This window comes from Chelonia mydas, chromosome 3 (assembly GCF_015237465.2).
Source record: "Chelonia mydas isolate rCheMyd1 chromosome 3, rCheMyd1.pri.v2, whole genome shotgun sequence".
Taxonomy (NCBI): Eukaryota; Metazoa; Chordata; order Testudines; family Cheloniidae; genus Chelonia; species Chelonia mydas.
In genome coordinates, this window is record NC_057851.1 from 158,911,346 (window position 1) to 158,934,180 (window position 22,835).

Consider the following 22,835-nt stretch of genomic DNA (forward strand, 5'->3'; position numbering starts at 1 on the left):
GGCTAAAAAAGGTGATAGAACTAGTGAGAAGTAAAGGCTAGCTTCGGAAACCTAGTTTTGCTTATTTATAAAGAAGGAAACCTGGAAATCTGTCCAAATTTGCAGGCACATGAATTAAGTTGGATAATGGTAAGCATAATGTTTACATCTCATAGAACTTAAATTTATTGATTGAGATTGAATAATTGAATAGGACTAACTGCTGATCAATAGAAATGAGGCTGGTAGTGGGACAGGAATGCAGGCAATAATGGAAAGCTCCAGCCATAAAAATATCACATTAGGACTATATTGTCTCACTGAATCGTCTTTGCTAATACGGGTACAAAAAATGTGAATGTTTTCATTGCATTAGCCGCAACAAATAAAGGCAAGACCCACTGTATTTAACAACATGATTCTAATACATTGTAGTCAAAAAGCGTTAAAGTGGTCAAATGAAATGATATTGTATAAGCACATTAGTGACTGCAGAAATGTTGCACTGCATTAGTGCATAGTGCTACCTGGAACATTTTTGAATGAGTTATCGTGCACTTTTCAGCCACGAGTATGTGGCAAATTCTTTTGGGTGTGGAGAATGGCATCTCACCTGAGCTCAAATGTATTCTCTCAGGACTTTCTTTAACCTCATCCGAGTTCCAATGTTCAGGTGGGCTGGGCTGCAAGACTTGGGGTAAGTGTAATCAGTGGTGAAACACGATTTTCTTTAGAACTACTCAAACCAGTTCCCCATCTGGAACTTCCATGTTCGTAACTCACTTAAAAAAAAAAAAGTTTCTTTGTATTACATTCATGGGGAAAGGCACAAGATGTTGTTTAACCCTATAGAGACTTTGTGTATGTATGTACCTGTGTATTCTCAGAATTCATTTGGCTGGCAGTCTGGAAAATGTCCGTGTTTTACATTTCAGATTTAAGGGCCCAGTCGGTGCTGCAAAGCATTTCATGGTCAAGTAGCCCCACTAAAATCAATATGAGGGTTCAAGCAAATAAGAACTAGTTGCATGACTTAAAGCTTTGCTGGGTCAGGCCTTAATAAGGGGACTTCATGCTTTATTAAATCTTGTCATATTAATATTTAGGATTCCAATTTAGAGAAGGGAAAAATAATCTAATATTTCCCCACCCCACCCCCAATACCAGTGAAAATTCTCTTTGATTTGTTTAGCTTTCTAACTCAAGAAGTATTCCAAAACTGGTTAAACTCACCCCAAATTCTTCCATCCCAACTGAACATCAGAGTTAAGATGGAGAATATCGCCTAACTTCTAAATTAGTGACATACTTCCATGTGAAATTTGCATTCTTTCTTAATAATAGTAACTGATAACAAAAGCACAATGCCGATGTGGACAGTTCCTGGGGTGGGAGGGCAGTCTCCCATTTTTCAGTATTCATGGTAGGTGCTTTTCTTCTTGTCAATATTTACTGTGGCTGAAGGTTGAAAGTTTAGTATAGTGTTCTGTGCACCCTTAAAAAGTGCAAGCTATTTAAACTATTGTTTTAGAAACGTGCATTTCATGTCAGGAGAGAGCACGCAGAGATAACCTTGGTGTAAGTGATGGTTCAGTCATCTAGTGTACAGACATAAGATTTCTGAGGCTATGTTACTTGGCAGTTCAACATAATCTGGCTGTTTGTTAATCAGGGAACATGGGAAGAACAAAGGAGAGAGAACATGAATGTAGTAAAAGTGCTGCATAGATATAAGATATACAGTAGGACCACTACCGTTGTGGGAGGACTGGATAATATACAGTGAGCGATAGAAACTGAGAGTGGTAGGACAGTGAAATTTGTTTCACTTTGTTCCATGTGACTTGGGTTTATTGGGAAGGGGGATAACATTTTTGTATGCAGTCAGAGAGCGTGTTCTGTACATCTCTTCAGTTGCCCGTTCCCTGGGTGTCGCAATAGATTAAGTCGCTGTGTGATGATATGACACCGCCATCACTCGTCTTCCTGGGATATTGCTGGAGGCAACAACAAACCTGTGTCTTTGGCACATGTGAAGGAATTTAGAGCTTGAGGGGTTAAATCACACAGGCTCCCCTGTGGATCAGCTTATGCTTGGACAGTAATAACAGCAATAACATTAATAATAAAAATGCCACAGCAAAGGGAGTGGAGGGGGAGTAGGGGGAGAAAGAGACAGAAGAGTGATGGAAGACGGGCTGGGATAGTCAGGAAAAAAAACAAACTGCAGATAATGTGTTTTGTATGGCAGGTGTATCGGCCAGTAGTCAGATTTCATAGGGGCGCCTGCAACATGCACATGCACAAACACACATTACAATAGCTTTGAGGATGGTTAGTGGCTTTTGTGTGTGTGTGTGTCTGTGCTGTCGCTTCAAGCCATGATATCCTAGGGCAGTGTAACAAGCAATTCATGTCAGCTCACGGTAAAGATTATTGGTGTTTTCACTGGGGAAATATTTGCACTCCATCTTCTTCTTTTCTATTTTTAGCTCCTTGAGCTTCCAGTCAGGTAGGAAGACCAGCAAAAAAAAAAAAAAAAAAAACCCAAAAGATGCTGCCGACCCATCTGATCTTGTACCTCAATTAGTTAGAACTAAAATCCTAATCTCACTTAGGAATGGCTGTTGATGTTAAGTTTTTCTTCTCTGCTGTCTTGTTTTGTGGTACACTATACCTCATGCACGTTGTGGAGGGGAAAGAAAGACTGAGAATTAAATGGTTTTTTTTGTTCTGATGGTAAACAAACATTTTTTGTGGAAAAATGTTTTCTCAAATATAAGACCTTTGAAAAATAAAAGGTCATTCAAAAGCAGAATAATGTGGACCCTTCTTTTTTTATTCCTGCATGGAAATGCCACTATCACAATAAGGAACAGCAATTCATTGCTTTGGAAAAAAGAAATATGAATTTGTCTTCTTTCAGATTTATTGTTTATCATAATCATCTTTCTAGTGAAAAGGGCTAATTTACTCTTTCTATAGGAATATTTTAAGTGTGATTATCATAATACCACAGCTGCTGAAAAGGTCTGAAATAGGACATTGACCTTGAATGTGTTTCTGCATTTAGCATTTGGTGCTTAACATTCAGGAAACAATATAACTGCAACTCATTTATTAACGTGTAATCTCAAAATGTTAACTCTTGCTCTGTAAATACATGCCATAAGGATTGTTGAAAGCTTGCGGTATCCCATGAAGTACATGTGGTATTTTATCAGTGTAAATATGTATAAGATTTTGAAGATTTCTGCTGGGAATACTCAATAACTAAAGTAAGTTTTCCCTTTGGTATTGCACTAGTTTGTGATTTAATTTTTACTGACATTCCACCAGTCATATTATTAGCTTCACAAAATGAAAGTGAAATAATCCTGTATTAATTAAACAGAGCAACTGAATTCCCTCAGTCATCTTATCCTTGGCTGCCTGAGACAATAACGCACTACTTCTTCTCTGAAGAAACTTACACTAGGATAAGAGCTTGGTGTAATCGAAAAATATCAATATTGGAGTGGATCCTCCATTTGTCTCTAATGAGAATAGACTTTTTTTGGATGTCAGGCAATGGGTGGGCACTTTTACGTACAGCAGTATGAAAGGGTTCTATTCTGTATCAGTGAAGGCAGTCATTTAAATATCAATGCCCATTTCCTTGAAAATAAAGGAAATAGAAAATATGGAGTGTTTTATTAAGATCAGGTGACTTGAATGTACTTTGGTAATATGGCAAAGTGATTACTGTGATTTCTTAGAGACGAAATTTAATCTGCTAAAGTTTAAAAAATAACCAACCAACCCTCAACTTTGTGTGTAGGAGAACAATTCCTGGTCTATGGTGAAGTTCTAAAGCACATTTTGAGATAGTGTTGGGTTTTTTTTGTCTAAGATCAAAGCAAGGAGTGATTAATGCTAAATACAGATTGAAGTAGCAGATGGTTCTAAAGTAATTACCTGCTACCCTTTGCCCAACTATATACAAACGTGAACAAAGTTTGCAACTTTTTTTAGCTCAAAGGATTTTTTTCAACATTAACAGTGTGTCCAGAGATGCAGTGCGTACCTTCTAATAAAGAGCACAAAAGGCAAAACTCCAAAATCAAATCCGTGTGTCCAAACCAATTATGTGTCTAAGGAGCAATAAGACAGCAGCAGAGAGGTTTTAATGCTGAGCATTCAGTAGTATAACACAAATTTGTTTTTATTTGACACTAGCTCGCCCAGTTACTTTGCAGAGTGGCAGAGAGGGAATCGCAAATAAACACTATTTTGGTCCTCTCATAGTTCATTTCAAACAACCGGTGATATTTCAACATTTAATTCAAACTTTATTGAAAATATGATAGCCCATATCTAGATCCTGCTGAGGTGGGGAACATCCTTCTTCACTGTCATAGGTTCAGAAAGAGTATTTGTTTTAAAATAAATAATCTCAGAGCAGGTGCTTGAGTTTTTGATGGTTTTTGTCCCTTCCCAACTGTCTTTTCCTCATTGCTCTTTTAAGTACATAGAATGCACTTGGCACGACGTGCTGTGCTGCTTCTGTAAAGTGCCACTGAATCTTTACTTCTTCGGTTTGCCTTGAGGTAGCTGTGGTTAAGGAATCTGGCTGCTTGGATGCCTTGAAATGTCGATTGCATTTAAGTGTGAAGATGCTTAAAGATGTACTGTTCTGTACATAGGGATAATTATACGCGCAGAGAGATGTGGAGATGCAGACACTGCACAGTAATTCTCATTGACTGGTGCAGGCACTCATGACAGTTTCTCCCCCTCCCCCTTCTTTCTCTTTGATTCCATTTCTGCTGTGTTTTGTATACTCCTTGTGGTAAGATTTTGCACTGTAGATTTTGATAAATTAGTTCAGACGCGCGTGTGTGTATATGCGTCTGTGTTCTTAATCCATATCCTCTGCTGAAATTCTGTAAACCAGTGTCTGCCTTGATTGTATTCCCCCCCCCCCCAGTGCTTTTTATTTATTTCAAATGTGGTGCAAGAAAGTTTACTGAGAAAACTTAACTACACACTTGCCCCAGTTATCTGCTGTAGTATCCATTTTTTTTTTTTTTTTAGCTGAACAGTAACTGGGAAAACCGAAGTTCAAGAATGTAGTTGGAATTCCAGACCCTGGCCTGGTGGAGGTGGCACTTTCAGTCCCAGGGGAGGAAGCCAACTGCTTTGTTTATCAACACGTAAAGTACAGCACTGTGTTTCTGGTCATCTAAGGAGCAGCACGGCAGTGAAGGCAGCTGCTTGCCTGGATGAAAGATGGTTGGTGGAAAGGTAGTGATGGTTAATAGGGGGAGAGAAAGATTGGATAGGGAGGGAAAGCAAAGGGGTAGTGGAAACTATATGGACATGAAAAGGATGGAAGACAGACCACAAGAGAAGGCAATAGACTGTCAGATTTTCAGCTGCTGAGTATAAATATACAGTCTAAAAGATAATGAACAAAAGTAAACATGAGGTAAATTTTGGTCTGATAAGGTTTAAGATGGCTTAATAATCATATTTCAAATGATATATGTTCCAGGAAAAATGATGATACTTTAAAAATGACTTGTATCAAATTACTCATATATATAGATCCTTCATGGATTATTTTTTAATAATAAAACACACACAGGTACAGGGTCTGAAGGAATTTCAAACCCAAATGCCGGTATAGTTAGAAAATAGCTTCTTTATAGTGAGTGTATATGTATATTTAAAGTTATACATTTAAACTAAAGACATTTATTGGTTTATATGTTGTTGTTGATGTGCATGAATAAACCAGTTAGTGGGATTTGGACTTTGGATTTATATGGAAATCAAGATTCCTATAGCATAGAATAAATATTTAATTTTCAAGTGCTGATTTGGTTCCCACATCCACAGCATTTCTTTTATCAAAGTGCTTTTTTAATAAGGAGTTTTAATGCTGTAAAATGATGAAATTCCTCGTTTCAACATTTGATTAAAAACTAATTTTTTTTTTGTCTGTATGGTGTGTCTGCAGAATGCTTGGGCTTTACTCTATGTTTCAGAGCTCTTTTAATTCACTGCTCACAACCAAATTTACATCTTAATTACAGAGTTCACATTTAACAATATAGACAGCATAATGCTACTGGTAATTAAGCTTTTACTACCTGCTTTTATACAGTAGTGAGAGCCATAGTTTTGCTGTGTGAAGTCTGATCCTTAAACTTGCATGTGTTTTATGCCGCATATGTAAGGAGCAGGTCCATCCTTTACATCTGGTTAAATACATTACACTGGAAATCACTCTCTGTCACAAAGAGCTTCAAACATGTCTATTGCATTTATATTTTTTGGACTTAATATCTGGGGTTTCTTTCCCCCGAAACCTGTGTAATAGATTTGAAGAGGACATTTGTGTTCCCATTTGTGAATGCATTCTGAGGGTGTGCACTGGTTTGTTTTGATCTTAAAGATTATGTCATTTGCATCATGTAGGACTCCAGTCACAAAAGATTTGTGCACACTAGAGCTGAATTATAAAAAATTGGGGGTCCTCCACTCTTAAGAAGGTAGCAGTTATCTCCTTGTCATAAATAGCTGGTATTTATTTCCTCTGCAGGTTGGTAGAAAAAAAACCTTTCTCTGAAACCAAAAAATACATATATTTTAGCTGTAATGTTAATAATAAACAGTAGCTTTTGAGGAAAATTCATCATACCCCCATTTTTCAGCTGCTCCTTTTAAAATTTGTGTTTTCAGTGTAAACGGTGTCTGATTTTGTGTATGATCACTTGCTTAACGTTGGTTTATTCAATGAGTTTTCTTTATGAGGTGGATGACTATGACTTATAAAAGCAAATGGTTTGGAGCAATTGGGTTCAAAGATGATTATGTAGGCAATGGCATATATACAAGTAATGAGTTTGACATATTTACTTTCCTTCCAGTTTGGTAAAATTTGCTTTAAAAATAAATTAAAAAAAAAACCTGCAGGGGACCCACCAGAATGCAGTCTGATCTGATCTTATTAAAATGAAACAGGCTGAGTTTAGTCCATTATAATCCCTGCACAGTTACAGAAGAAATTGATCAGTGCAGGAGCTTTTCCTTCTGTTTATGAACAACATCTAAATGTTTTGCATTTGTAGCTGTGTTAAATATGCCCATATTAATATGTATCTACTATAGGTATATGTACACGTGTGTGCTCTCAATGTGTGCACCTGTGCTGTTAAAACAGATTCATTTTTAAAGTGTAGTTTTTCTGTCAAGTCTGTACTGAATGAGATTTTCAGTTCTAAATATATATTTAAAAAATTGACAATGCAAACTTACAGTTAAAAGTTCAAGTACCCAGAATCTTTAGAACAATTAATTTTGAGTTTAGGTGTTCAGTATGTACCAGAAAAATTAGAAGATAAAAAAATCATTTATGCATGGAAAAAAAAGCAAAAGCACTTAAACCCTCTCCCCCCACCCCAGCAATCCCCTCCTCCCCCAACAACAACAATGGAATAAACAGACAATGGCAGCACAAACTTAGTTCTCTACCTTATGATGAATTCTTCACAACATTAACTGAGAATCTGCATGTATTTCTTCCATTCAAGGTACCTGGTTAACAGTGTTTTAAGTTACAGAAAACATCTAGTGCCTAGAGAGTTATGCTAATTAGTTTTTCTTTGTAGCCCCTTAGAAAATATTGGTAGCATTTAAATTTCTTTTTATTAACTCCCTACTCTCAGTTTTCATTCTCTTTCAGTTTCTCCACCCCTGTCTACCTGCCTGGCTCTTCTCAATCTGTGCAGCCTCTGTTCTCCTCACGTCTGATTGGCTAATGTGCTACCAATCCAGTATCTGTCTGGGCCAGTGGGACTGCATATGTAAAGCCCTACTTCATATTAATAAGCTCCAATCGGGGCTTTAAGTCCTTGATTAGGAGAGTGTGAGAGCTTTTGGTCCCAACTGGCTGTGCCTATAGGCTTGTCACCAGGAGAACATTTGTGTTAATTGCACTGTGCTCTGTCAAGGAAACTTTGATTTATTGCTGGGGTGCACAAATAATGGTTGCCGAGCGCACATGGATTCGGTAGAACTTTGCCTTCCTGAATCTTTTTCCCTTCACTACGAAGAAGAGTAGGTACCTTTCTTCCTTTCTTTTTTTGTTCTTTTTTTTAAATGAAAAAATGTAAACATTGATTCAGGTAGTGCTCTGTGGCTTCTGTGTGCATGAATGGTCGTTTGTGTCTGTCTTGTCTTTTTTGTGCTGAGGGTGATCTGCTAATTCAGTAAGTGGAGAATTGTTCTCCGACTACAATGTTACCTTTGAGTCAAAGCCCTGTGACTGTCAGTAAAACAGCTGTGTGACAGTCACTTCTTATTCAGGTACTAATAATAGGCACTTGGCACAAATGCTTAGTGAATTGTTAAAATATGTCTTGAAGTAGGATACATTTTCCCAGAGAAAAAAGGTTTAAAAATAATATATTATGAAAATGATTTGTATTAGTGCCTCTCATGTATTTTCAGTAGGACAGATATTTTGGTCTCCCTGTCATTTCTGTCTATGCAGAGTTAGAGGGAAAATAACAGAACTGCTAATACCTCTTTAAGGATGAATATTCACAACTAGCCTTCCGCAGTTCAGGTCTAAAATACTGTTCAACCAGCACTTCACTGACAAATCAGTGTATTTAGTAACAAGGGAATTATGTGCCTTTTAATAAAGGAGAAGAAAATACTGGGGAAGAAAAGAACCAAACTGGTTTTTAATGTTTTGTACTTTAATAGAGAACTGGTGGAATGAAGCACATTTGTTCCAGCTAGTCTGTTTTGTTTTATTTTGTTGTTTTTTCCCTCCAAAAGACAATAAATTACTTTTTAATGTATTTTATATATAATATATAGTTGTTTCATCTGTACCTATTAACTACCTAGTTTTGTATACATGCAGGTATACATACTTGGACTCTCTGAGATAAAAAGCAGAAAACCCAAACAAAATCTGGCATTCTATTGCTGATGAGTAGCTTATAAACTTGATTGCAATGTATACTGAGGATTAAATATTCGTATATCATGGGACCTGTCGTTGATTCATTTTTCTTTATGTCGAGCTAGTTATTTTGCTGTGCCTTCATATTACGCTAGCAATGAGTGTTGTAATACTGAAGAAAAAATGCTAATAGTAAATATAGCCCTAGATATACTGTGTAGGAAGGCTGTATAGAGAGGTGACAATGTATTATAGGTAGATGCCCACTAGCTGTCCTTAGTGTCTGCATATTGCATTGCTATTTGTAATTAAGCCAGAGATGGAAAGTGACTTACAGTGGCTGTATGTTGGTGATATAACATAGGAACTAAAGAGTACAGCAGTAAATAGACTTGCCAATGGGAAAACAGTTCGAGGTGAGAGAGGGAAGAACCCCCTATAAAACTGCAGAGGTAAATAAATGAGAATAAATAAAGGTAGGATGCCCACTAAGATATGGTTTATAGGTCAGTGCTCAGTGAGCTGCTGTATAGTGTAAGAATGCAGTGGCCATAGCTTTCACTTAATGTTTTAAATTTTCTGTAGAAAATAATTAAAAAAAAAATTAAAGATAGGAAGAAGTTCTTTTTTAAAGGAGCTTTCCTGAATTTACCTTCTTACAGCTAATTTGAATGATTAGTTTAGATAAGCCTCTTAAAGTAGATGCATTTAAATGAAATCAGGGCACATGTCTTTTTGGCTCTGCTGCAAGATTTAAACTAATTCTTCCCCCCCACTCCCCTTTGGCTCAACTAAAAGTCTTCTTAAAACAATCCAATTTACTTTCCGGATGTAGGGTATGATGGGTGTGTGGTTGAGTGGACAGACAGAAATATCTAATGCTCAGAAACACATCTGTCTCTGTCTCAATTAATAAACCCCAGAACTATCAATATTCATAGTAGTTATATTTTGACTGTATGCTGTCATGTGCACATGCACAGGAAACCACAGAGAGAGCTATATAGATGAAATAAACATTTCTACAAGTGGACAATTTCTACAGTAATTATTGTGTAGCGGAGGATCCATGCTAAAAATTGACAAAACATTTTGGGAGTGCACAGACATCTGTCTGACCATCACTAGGTATGCTTTGATTTTAAGGCAGAGCATGTTAAAGAATGCAATAACTTAAAGCCATCTGCAACCTTGGTTTTTGCTTTTCAGCAGTAATAATAATACTAATAATTAATAATAATAGTTAATAACCTAACAGAGGCAATAAATATATCTGCTCATTTTGACATATGTGTCAGTTTAATCATTCTAAATGAATCATTGTGCTCATAACATGAAATGTCCTACAACCTCTGATTAAAATGTAACATTGACTACAGGATTATAGAGCGGACTTAATTTTACTGACTGTTTTAACAGTTGTCACAGCTGTTGGAAGAAGGAAAGGCAATTGAAACACTGCAAAGAAGGGGAGGAGGGGGAGGAACTAGTTTAGTAAATTTAAACATGATCTCTGAGTGCCAAACATAGAAAACTGAATAGATTTGTGACTCCAGATAGCTTCTGTGCACTGTGTACATTTGCCCTTTGTGGTTAACTCTATCTGTCATGAATTTGAACCCCTCGACCCCTTCCCTACTTCCCCCATTCAAAAATATGCAAAAGAATTTAATTAAAAAGAAACAAATGTGGCTGTTACAATGTTGCATGGATTTTTATTTGATTCTACAGTCTGAGAAATAAAATGCACAAATTATGAGCAGTAAGAGAGGTGTAATTTAGATAATGAAAGTGGATCTAGTCTGGAGTCACATACAGTAAAAAACAAAACAAAACAAAACAAAACTTTAATACGATAATAGCCAGTGTACATATTTCATATTATTTTAATAAAAAGTATCATGTTTCAATCTGGGAATGGTTCGTGTGTTTACTTATATAATACATGTTTGTGTGTGTGTGTATCTCTATCTGTATCTGAGAGAGAGTTTGTCTTAGTTTCATTCTTCCCCCATCAAAATATTTTGAAATAGCTCTTATTTCCAAATAATTTGATCTGGAAATACCTGCGATTTGTGAAGGTGGGGGAAGGGTGGACTATAGAACATTTCTTCATCAATTGGTGGGAAATAACAACCGACTTCACTCTATAGTTACTTTCTTCCAGGTGGAGGTTTTTAACCTCACATATTAAAGGCGTTAGTTATCTTAACCTTTTTAAAAAATAAAGCAAACAGTTAGCGTTGAAGTCCAAAAACTATAGGGTCTCAGCTGCCATACCAAGTACACAATGTAGAACCAAGCTTTCTGGTATGAAGTAAGCCCAAAAGTGTGTCTGAATGAATAGATTCCTTTTGTGTTCTCTCCTTGGACAGCAAATGGGCCTTCTTCCATGTTTCCTTTTTTGTTTTTGCTTTTAAGTTTTGTTTTTTGTGTTTCATAGACTTCTTTGGCAAGTTTTCAAATCCTGCAGAAAGTGTAGAGGGCTTGTTCTGAAATGGCTCTTTGACAGCTTTCCATTTACTGGGGCTGGCCCCTCTTTTAGTGATGGTTGCTCATTTTAATGTGTTTATGGTTGTGCTCTTTTATTTACTGATCCTGGTGCGTTGCAGTGGTAATTAACCCATGTTATTAGCAAAGCCCTTGTGGATATCCATTAATTCTCTTGAATGGCTGATAATTTTCTCCACTGTTTTTTTTCTTTTTCATGGCATGCTGTCCTTTTTTGAAGAGCCCTATGTTTTAAGACCTTTTATAGATTTATTTCACTAAAGCCTAGATGTATAGAAGGCACTGTACCTATAATTCTACGCTAAGGAATACTTCCACTCTTGGCAAAGTGTTTTCAGAGATGCTAATGGGAATGGAAGCAATAGAGAGAAGCGATAGGAATTATTTATTTAATTATTATTTTCAAAAACGCATGCAAAATACAAGGAATAGGACTAGTCTTAGCCTTTGCTTCCTGGAGCCGCGCTGGACCGTTGTGACAGTTCGGGTGTTGGTTTTGTTGTTTTAATCAGATTTCAACTTAGCTAATAGCACTTTGGGCATTTAAAAGAAAATATTGAGCCAGCAGAAAAATACTTGTGCTTGCACTGCTGAGAAAAGATAAGGACTGCCTCATTAGCCAAGCCCTACTTTTGCAATTAATTTCAAATACATGGTGCTATTCATCAAATACAGAAGGTAACTTGTCTATGATTATATTTAACAATACTCAAAGCATACTTTGTGGAGAGTATATAGCAGCTATAGTATGCCCACATTTCTTAAAGCTATATAAGCCAATATTGTACAGCACATATCGCAGATTATACAGTGAAAATATGATATTAAATCCTAATATTTTTCAACAGTGTGATTAAATATGATAAAGTTATTTTAGTGAATATTTCTAAAGGACAGTGACCCTTGACATTTGGAGTGCTGTTTTCACCACATTGCAAGTATAAGTAAGAATGAACTTATTAACACATCTGATAGACCCTTCAAATAAATGGCCCCAATTATTAGTAAGTTTTGCTAATATTATATCAGTCATTATAATGCTTAGGATAGAGATAATACATTTGGACAGAGTTCTTGGTCAATGTCCCTACTGAAGTTGAAAGTAGTCTCTGTCATGAGATAAGCGTTGCTATGAATTCTTGCTTCATAGCAGATTCATGGAGGAAAGAAACAATAAAACGTTGATATGTTACAAGTGCATATGAGCCTCATGCTAGCGAGCTCTCTAGAGGAAATCTGTGATTATGCTGGGCCAGTTTGTTCAGTTTTTATCTCTTTTACATCCACTAGTCTTGTATTAAATTGTCATTGTCCTAAAGCACATGAGAGAAAAATGAATTGCACTTCTCGACATGCTCTGACAGTGAAATATTTAGCCTCTCTGTCTCCAGTCATACTCATGTGTATGTTTGATAGTGCAGGGATGACACCAACAGTCTCTGCAGCTTGACATTCCACTTATTACATGTTCTTTTACATTTCGTACATCTTCTTTTACTTTTAGACATCACTGATGTAATCACACGCAGATGTATGTTTATTTATATGTATAAATCAATTATCAGTCTACATACAACAGATTGTGTCACACATGTGTGCATGCTACAGTCATACATTGTATGTAGTATGTGTATATATAGTACACATGCAAAGATCACTCTCAACTTTTCTGCATTCAGTTACCTTTCCAAGAATTTTTTGCCTGATCTATTGGTTTTGCTTATCCTAGAAGAGGGAGTTAGCTAAATAAATAACAATGTAAATATTGAAGTTCTTGCTTCCGATTTTATTTGTCAGATTCTTCGTAGATTCCAACATTTCTAATTTTTGCATTAATATTGTTTCTATAGAATATGCCACTCTTTTATATAAATAATTTGAACTTCCTAATAATTTACATAAGTAATAATATTTAGGGGCATTCCTGTAATTTTTATCAAAAAAATTACTGTAAAAGCACACTTCCTCTGACATGTGGTATTGTTTTTATTAAAATATAATTCTTCTTATAGAAAAAAGTACATATTCTTTTTAATGTAAAGCCTGATGCCTTTAGAAACCTATATAAAATATAGATTCAATTTTAATTTCCTTCAGCTCCACTTCACCCCCCAAAAAGAAATAAAAAAATATTTAAAAAATCATCCTTTGGTAAATGTTTTAAATTGCTCTTGGCAAAAGGTAAAAGTATAATGATACATTAATGCAAAACATTGTTTTCAAACTGAATTGTGCTTTTGCGGGATCATGTGTGCTCTCCCTTTATTTCTTACAGGGATAGTATTTTTCCATTTCTGTAGTACTCTGCAGAATAATTCAGATGCAATAGATATAAACCACTGCCTTTTGATGATGTGTGCTCCTTAAAACGACTCATATTTTTGTAACATTCTGAAAGATTTAAACCTCTTAGCCTTATTTGTTTATGTAATGCATGGAATATCATTACATTATTCTGTTTTTGCTTCCTTTGTAACAATCAAGTGTATCTTTCCTCCCCATTGCTCTATTGAGTAGGTTAGTGTTACTGGGAGTCTTACCTTTCCCAATAAGTTCTTTTAATTATCTTTCTGTATTATGAAGCTGAACTTTATTTCATCTGGTGCAGCATTTTTTGAGCTTTTCCTTTCAGATGGAAGTACAATTGAACTTTTTGTTTCAATTTTTTCCTACATCTTTGGTATGTAAAACTCTGCTGCTGGTGTCCTGTACAGATCATTTACTAATGAAACTTTTAGAATTGGGTGGGGGTGGGTGCTGTTTTACTCAGTATGTGACAAATGTACAATTTTTCTGCTTGATTTCTGAGCTTGAGACAGATAGGATTTTAGATTTGGGCAACATTTATGTAGAATTTCCTTGAAAAATAATTTGTATGCACCTTATCTGATTTGTATCAAACAAATCAGATATATGAAAACAAAAAAATTTAACTATTAAAAATGTACGTCGTATCTTCTCCATGACACACCCTGTAACACAGGACATTATACATGCAATTGTGGAGTGGTTCATCAATATACTGCAGTAATTTAGTATGGCCCGGGATTATTAAACAGAGATTACTTTCCCCCAATCTAATGAATCAGTTTATAATATCTTTGCGTAGAACTGTGCACATTTACTTAGGCATGTGGTCATGTATTTTACTGAAACTATTCATTTTTTCAAGTAAAAATCTTAAAAAAAAAAAAAAAAAATCTCAGCAGAGGTTTTTTTTTATAGGTGGGATAGACGTAGTTGGATAAAGGGTTGTATTCTGAAGCCAAACTTTAAAACAGACTACTTTTAGTCTCTAGACTATGCTTTGTAATAATCCCTTGCATCTCTTATTCCTCTGTCTTTTCATGTTGCTTTGAGTGAAACAAAATTGCACATCTCCTTTTCATCATTTTGATTGGAACTGCATACCATATATAATGTGTTTTGGCAGCACTTACCTAGCCAAAGAAAACAAATTAATATTAGCCATGCTGGGGGGTGTCAGAAGTATCACAGATGTGTCGATTTAGCTCTGCTCCATCACACACCCTTTCCTTAAACAACTGGTCAAGCTGTCACAAGATGTACTGTGGGCTACAAAGAGATTCTAATAGGTGTGATCAGAGATTGATGGATGTAGCTAGTTAGAATGAGAAGATGTTGATGATTTGCTGATGCTTATTTCGAACATCGTCCAAAAAACAGCCAGAAATTGGACAACCTAAAATCATACTTCATCCCATTAAAATCTTGCAGATGTACCCATACTGACAAATGTAATGAAAAAGTCCATATGAAATGAAGCTGCTGACTTGCCCCTGAGCACTAGTTACATTCTTTCCCAATGAAGGGTTGGGTGGGAAGGGGCGGAGGAGGTGGCTTGTTTTATTAAATCCATCCTTATCCATCAGATTCTCCCCCTCCCCCCATTTTTTGGTTTTGTTTACATAAATGTTCTTGGAGAAATGGAGAAAACAACTACTTTTATATCTCACATCTGAAACTTTTTAAGCAGATGTAAAACTGGAAAACCGAATGAAAAACAATAGTTAAAGTAATAGTGAAATCATACACTTCTTAACCTAGCAGAGCCACCCAGTTTAGTCAGCTGAGGTTTTTTGGTCATAATTCTCCACATATTGAAAATGCAACAGAAAGGACTGAACCATTATATTTTGTAGTTATTTGCTTTCATTTAATCCCCTCCTCCCTCTCCCCCCAGTTCACTGTTTTGTAATTTCTTCCTCAACTTGGCTGTAGGGTTCAATCTTTTTGGAGAGGATAAGTGTTCTTGTCCTTTATGTTAAAGCTGCTGTTTTCTTCCTTAAATAGTTCCTGGTACAGTTGGCTGACAAGTGTCATGGCTAAAATAATTGTCAGAGGAATTAATTTTGGAAAGCTGGTGGTCGTTGATTAGTGAAACAATTCGATCACTTTACTGCAATAAAGTGTGGCCAGTAAAAGTACATGCTAAGTAAAAAGTAAATGCCATTTTAAAAACAAGGCATTTTGGTTACAATTCTGAAAGCAAGCAAATGGGAATCGCTGTCAAAACAATTTTTAGTGAAATTCTCAAAAAAAAATTATATAGCAAAAGATTTTTTTAACTATAGTTGTTTAATGGGCCATGAATCTAAGATTTCCACTACTAAATTATATTCATTTTTGCAGCAGTGAAAGAATTTGCTGGCAATGTTCTCATAGCAGCCTTTAACCTATTGGGACAGATCAGATGTTTTGAAGTGGCATGAAATGCCATGTCTTTAACCAACTGTTCCCATGAGCAATAAAGGGGTAAACCCAGAATTCCTGATAACTGAATAAAGGCTTATGGGCACCACATCATTCTTCTATCAGGAGTTGATTGTGTACAGTTGGTGCTGGGTCGTATTAAAAGAGCTGAGCTGCCACTGTCAGTGGTTTACATTAGTATGAATGACACCTGTCCCATCAATCATGGGGCCATGGTGTCACAGATGGAGAAGCAACAATTGGTTGAATTACACAGCATTGCACACTTGGCTTAATTCATCTCATTGTTCTCCTACAAATCTAGGGGATGGCTCATTCAGTTCCAGGAGTCCAGACAGAAGCACGAGATGGGCTCAGGTGGTGCACGGGCCTGCCCGTTTCTGTTCTATCAGAGGTATTCAGCAAAAGTCAGTGGGTGGGTGTGGGAAGAGGGTGCATTCATAGACAAAAGCTTAAGAAGCAGATTCTTTCATAGGGGAGGATTTTGTAATTAATCAACTGTTCAAACAAACTTAGAATGTCTTCTAAAATTCCACGAACTCTCTGTCTATATACTTATATGCCTTACATAAATCCACCTTTACATTTCATTTTTAAATTGCTACATGGTACCTATCATTTTAAAAGTAACTTGGGCCAAATTCTCCATTGAACTCAGTGGACGTACTCTAGTTTACACTGATGTACTGTACGTGAGAGGAGAATTTTGCCCTGTAAAAATGTGGGTCCTATGCCTTACAATCAAACAAAATCTTACCAGGATTTCCCTTTCTGAAACAGAAATTATAATAAAAGATCTACTGTGTATTTACCAGTAAAAATATCAATATTCTGTGAGATACTTTTTAAAAAATCTTCAGTTTGCATTTTATGAGTATTTTAACAAATTCAACAGGAAAACTAAGGTTGGATCATCACGAGTGTCAGTCTTGGTTTCAATCTTCCGTCTGCAGCCTGAGATGGTAAAGGTGCTTAAGTGCCTCTTCACAAATCATTGCAGTTTTTTCTACAATTATAGGTAGCTACTAGAAAGAAAGAGAGAATAAATAAATAAAAGGATAAAATGCAAGTAAATAATTAGTAAGCCAAAAAAATTTTCAAATAGATTTTTGTCTCAGCACTTGTATGCTGTTTCCTAAATAGCTGCTGGACTTAAATGTCCGTGTGGTGTTTAGCGGGAGGTGCTCTGTACTGGTTTATTACTTCAAAAACGTTCATTTTCAACTTCTCCTATTTCCCCCCAATCCTTTTTATGTTGTATTTTAGCTGTATGTTTTTATACTTTTCTTTAAAATTGTTGTCAGTCAGGGAAACTCAGTGCTGGTATTTTTGTTACACTAATGTCAAGCAGAAAACCTATGGCATGCTAGAATCAGGAGGCTACAGTGCATCGAAGACACAGCTTATGTTTGATTGTGTGTAAATACAGTTAGTTAGCTGGGTTTATCTGATAGCCTGGCAGAAAGAGAGAGGAGCAGTACAAACTGTTTTCAGTAACTGTGCTGTTCATACTCCTGATAAGATTGAGAGTGCTTTCAAACTGCTGATATGCTTTGAATAAGAAAAGAATAATCACTTCCACTGGCACCGGCTTATCGGGAATGAAGTAAAATGCCAACACTTCTACATTAGCAAAAGTAAATGTTTTAGACACTTTGTGCCTTTTTCCATTTGAATTAAATAGGAGGGTCCATCTGAGGGGCTATAATGAATGGAAGGATTTATTACCTTGACTAAATTACAGGTGAATATGTTGAGAAAGGAGCCTTCAGCAACAATAACAGCTCTTTTGATAAGTGGGTACAGCTATTTCATGCATTCTGTAGAGAAATTCGGTATTCTTATCCTTTCCCGTCCTTTTAGATGCCATTGCTAAACTTAAAGGTGAAGTTGCTTTGTATTCCAACATATATGTCTTGTTCTTTTTGAAGCTACCAGTGAGACACATTTGAAATTCAGTTCATAATACTATTTTTATAAAATGATGCCTGAGCATATACTACTGTGACCGACTGATGCTCTGCCTTGGTGTGTATTTTCACATCCGAGAGAGAAAATGTATCTGAAAATTTACTCTGGGTAAATCTGGCATATTTGCAAGGAAAAATGTGAGTCATTGTCAATTTACAGACACTGCATGGAGGGAACATGGTTGCTTACATTATTAGAGAGACAAGACAGGCAGACTAACATCTTTTATTGGACAAACTTCTGTTGGTAAGAGAGACAAGTTTCAAGCTACACAGAGCTCTTCCTGAGCCTGGGAAAAGTACTTACAGTGTCACAGCTAAATACAAGATCAAACAGATAGTTTATCTTACCTTATTATCCTCACTGGGTTTTCTATTTTTGTTTTAGTCCTATTACTGTTATTTCTAGCTTCCTTTCTCTTTTTCATGCCTGCAAATAATTTTGGTGTATTCAGATTTGATAAATGATAGTTCACGAGTAGATTGATTGATTTGGGATGATTATTGATTACTCTCAATGAGATCACTGTGACACACTCAAATCAATAGTATTCGATTAACCAAAGCACCACTGTTCTATACATTTAGCAGCAGTGGGGAATTTAGGAATGGAATGTTCACAAGCTGATAAATTGACAAAGCATTCAGCTTTAAATAGCCCTTTGTTTGGTATTAGCTTGCCAAAATGTGTTTCTTTGGAAAGTTCGTTTTCACAAGTCTAAGCTTTCAGTAAAAGAAAGGTCATTGGTTTAAGGTTTATTAAATTTTAGCTAAAAACAACTGGCTCCATTTGGGTGTAAAATAATTTAAGTACTTACTGCAGGCAACCTTCATGCTTTAGAGCTGTAGCTCAAAGGTTTCATTCTTCTATGAAGATGTCAACTGTAAATATAAAAATGCATCACTGAAAATGTAATGGGTTTAAAGATTCGAACTGAAATAAAAAATCCTGCCTGGGGAAAGCACTATAATCAAAATAAAGTAGTCTTAACTTTTCCTGAAGAGGGCATACTTGGAAGCAATGCTTGAAGGCAGCAGGTAGTGGGTTAGCGGGGTTACTCTCCCTCCGCCCCCACCCGCACACACTCGTAGCGTAGCTTTGAATCAAAAATACACAGGGTTAACCGCTAATACCATACAATCGGTAAATTGCTGCTGCTGTTGTTGAAGTGGAATATTCTATCATTCAAAGCAACTTTACACTCTTGCGAAAAGCATCTTGCCATATTAAAAGCCAGGTTCTGAAGTACTGTATTATTGGAGGCCTTTTTTATATCTTTTTAGTAGATATTAAATTTCTTCGGAGTTAAGGGCCCAAATTTACAGATGACGGGGATTTTAAGTGCACTGTAATTGCAGCCCTGGGTTATTGCTAAGCAAGAATATTGCAGAATGCAGATACAAATATTTGACCAAAATAACTAGGGCTTTGGATCATGTTTGATATTTTGAGAGTGATCTTCAAAGGCACAAAAGGGAAGCTATGTTCTAACCTCCCATTTGTCCGTTTAAAAATCTTCCCCTTTATTTTTCAGCAGTTTGGGCCTGATCAAATGTTAAATGAAGTCATTGGAAAGATTCCCATTGTCTTCAATGGGCTTGATCAAGCCCTATTACTGGGGAGGGAGAACCTCAAAAAACTGACTTGTTGGCATTGTAGAGAAATGAAATCTGTGGAGAAGCCAAGCCGAAGCTCAAGAATTCGTCTCCAGTATGTGACATTTGTGCCAGTAAAGAGTTGCCGAAGGGAGGCAAGTGAGTGTGGCCAGGAAATACTAAGATCACTACCACATTTTCTGTATCTTCTTAAAAGCAGTGGTGGCATTATGCCAGGCTCCTCAGCCCTCGATAGTCTAAAAAGGAGGCAGAACAACTCTGACTCTGAAATGTCAAGGCTAAGTAAGAATGATCCCCCGTCCTTAGTTTTGGCATCTGAATTACAAGAGCAGTTAAAGAATTAAGCTTGTTTAGCGCTTTTTTGTTTTATTTTGATTTTTTGCTAATGAATTCCTAACCTTCCATTACAAACCAGAGAAACGAATTACAGAATATAATACACAACTGTTTAATGCATATTATCCTGACATATAATATAGCTAGAATATCGTGAAGACTCCTTATACCATGTAAAAGCTGCTAAACAATGTCATAATCTTCAAGTGAATTTTCCTTCATGAGATGTAAAATACATTTTAGTGGCTAGAGAACTGCCTGGATTGGGGTAAAACCTACATTCCTTTCTTTATGAAAGAGATTTATATGGGTGTTTTAGGAGATGTAGGAACATGGCTCTTAGACAAGAAGCAGCATGGCCTTCTCTCCTCCATAGAGGAAAGGTTACACACAAGGTGGCACAACAGGAAAAAGCAAACATCCAAGGCCTGGTTCCCAGTGATGCTAAGTGCAATAAACTTGAGAAGGACTAGTTGGGAGAATAAGTAGCTAAGAAGCACTGGATATCTATTATGGTGGGAGGAGGGGGGCTGAAGCTTGACCCCTCTCACTAGTAGTAGTACAACGTAGTTTTAGCCCCTTTCATTAACGGTGAATCCTTCTGTTGTCTCCAGAATATGATCTATCTGTAATAATAAAATTAAAGAGGAAGGTATTGGTCCAGTTCTGCACCGTTAAAGTCATAGACATTTTTGCCATTAATTCAAGTGAGAGGGGATTGGGTGTTATGGCAAACTTTTTTAAATACAGGTGCCTAAAGTTGGGCACTTAAATACACGTGCTGGTACCACAATAAAACTGGCCGATTTTGAAAGATGCTGAATACTTGCAACTGCCATGGATTTTGTTGAAATCCAGGGTGTCTCAGCATCTCTGAAAATCAGGCCAATTTTAATAGATACCTGACCATGGATTTATGTGCCCAGTTTTACACATCTAATTATGAAGATGTTGGTCTTATGTCTTTATTTCCAAGTAGGCATGCTGAGTGCCCTCTGCATGGAAGTTGAGCGCATTTGGTACGTCACACGAGGTGCTCAGAAACTTCCAGGATTCAGAAGAGAGAGAGAGAATCCTGTCGAATTTCTCAGTGTAAAACTAAGTGTGCTGGCCACTTGCATTATAGACACTTTTAGCCTGATTCTGATCTTACTTAAGATGGTTTTACACTGTGATAAAATATTTGATTTGAATTGAGTTGTTCTTTATTTACACCAGTATAATTGAGCTCAGAATCAGGCCTTTTGTATTTTCTGTAAACGCACTGAAGAAAGTTCCTCAGAAGCAGCAAAATTCCATTTATATAAAGGTTTACGGAGAATGTTTTAATAATAGTAAAAAGAAAAGGAGGACTTGTGGCACCTTAGAGACTAACAAATTTATTTGAGCATAAGCTTTCGTGAGCTACAGCCCACTTCATCGGATGCACAGAATGGAACATATAGTAAGAAGATATAGATATAGATATATATACAAATACAGAGCACATGAAAAGGTGGAAGTAGCCATACCAACTGTAAGAGGCTAATTAATAATAGTAGACATTTCTGCTCAGACAGATCTGTTTATTTCTGTACAGAAAGGAATAGGTGAGTTGCACTGAGAATGTTTAAAATGTTATGTTCTCGGCATTTACAACTAATATTTTTATCAGCAGAATAACTTCTAGAGAGGCTAGGCATGCGGATATGTTTTAGCTTTTTGTTGTAGGACTAAAGATAAACATGTACACTTAAAATCCCATGTTTATTTCTAAACAGTTGACAGTGGAAAAGTAATTGAAGATGAGGCATATTTTACAGCTCTTCCTTTTTCAAGTGTTCAGGAGCAATCAGGTCTTTGTTTCCAGTTTAGCAGAGCAGCTTTTTGTTGTAGAGCTGGGTTAGTGAGGATTCACTGAGAGCAGCACAAACCACAATCCATCAGCAGGCTGCTAGTCAGCAGCAGGTGTGAACAACATAAAACAGGATTAACACTGAACCAAAGTGTGCACTAAAAACAGAACCCCTGCCTTGCTTTTACAAGGAAAGCAAGATAGAAGCACTCTAGCACCATACACGCCCTGTTTACTAAACAGTGTTCAAAAGGCTATGTAAATGGCTCTGGATCAGCTGCAGAGAAGTAAGTACAAGAATTATTGTGTAATTCTGATTTTATTTAAAGAAACTTTTATTTTTCCTTTCTTTTTTTGAATTGCATAAATGGGTTAAGTCCTGTGTTGGAATTCAAGTTATGGCTTTAATTTCTGTTGGTGGGGAATGAGGAAATAAGAAATACTTGATGTTAAGGATGAGAATGTCCTCTTTAGTTCTGGCTATTGATGGAGGGGAAGGCAGTCTGTGCCATAATTTTAAGAGTATACATGTGTAATTTGAGGCTTAATTTCTATGTGTTCATTTGTTGCATACAATATATTGTTTTAAAAATTGTTGAGACACCATCACAGATCTACTGCAAAATATATTGATTATATTCACTATATGCAGCACCAAATTCTTCCCTCACTTATACCCATGCAGCTCCATTAAAGAGAAAGGGGTTGCATCTCGGGGAGGGGGGGAAGCAGGGGAGAATTTGTCCCTTATTATTTATGATTGTTTCTCATCTCTCTGTTAATTAGTATTTTATCTGACCTGAGCAATTTTGGTCTTTTAGGCAAACCCATATTTAAGTTGAAGTTGTGCTTTTATAAATATTGTGTATAATTTTTCACTCTTTCTCTG

The 22,835-nt window shown here is 36.4% G+C and overlaps 1 protein-coding gene across 9 annotated transcripts in view; it reads left to right on the forward strand.

Annotated features, from left to right (window-relative positions):
• Window positions 1-22,835, forward strand: part of ESRRG (estrogen related receptor gamma) — a 533,318-nt gene that overhangs the window by 326,677 nt on the left and 183,806 nt on the right. The window contains exon 1 of one of the 9 annotated variants that reach the window (XM_043543655.1): window positions 4,318-5,265. The exons of 7 other annotated variants lie outside the window; for them this stretch is intronic. Coding sequence is in view for 1 of the 2 variants with exons in the window: in XM_037895720.2 (XP_037751648.1) it covers window positions 8,030-8,085 (56 nt within the window). In the remaining variant the exon portion in view is untranslated. Of the gene's footprint in view, window positions 1-4,317; window positions 5,266-7,867; window positions 8,086-22,835 lie in introns of those variants that run through there. One more of the 9 variants, XM_037895720.2, reaches the window with a different exon arrangement.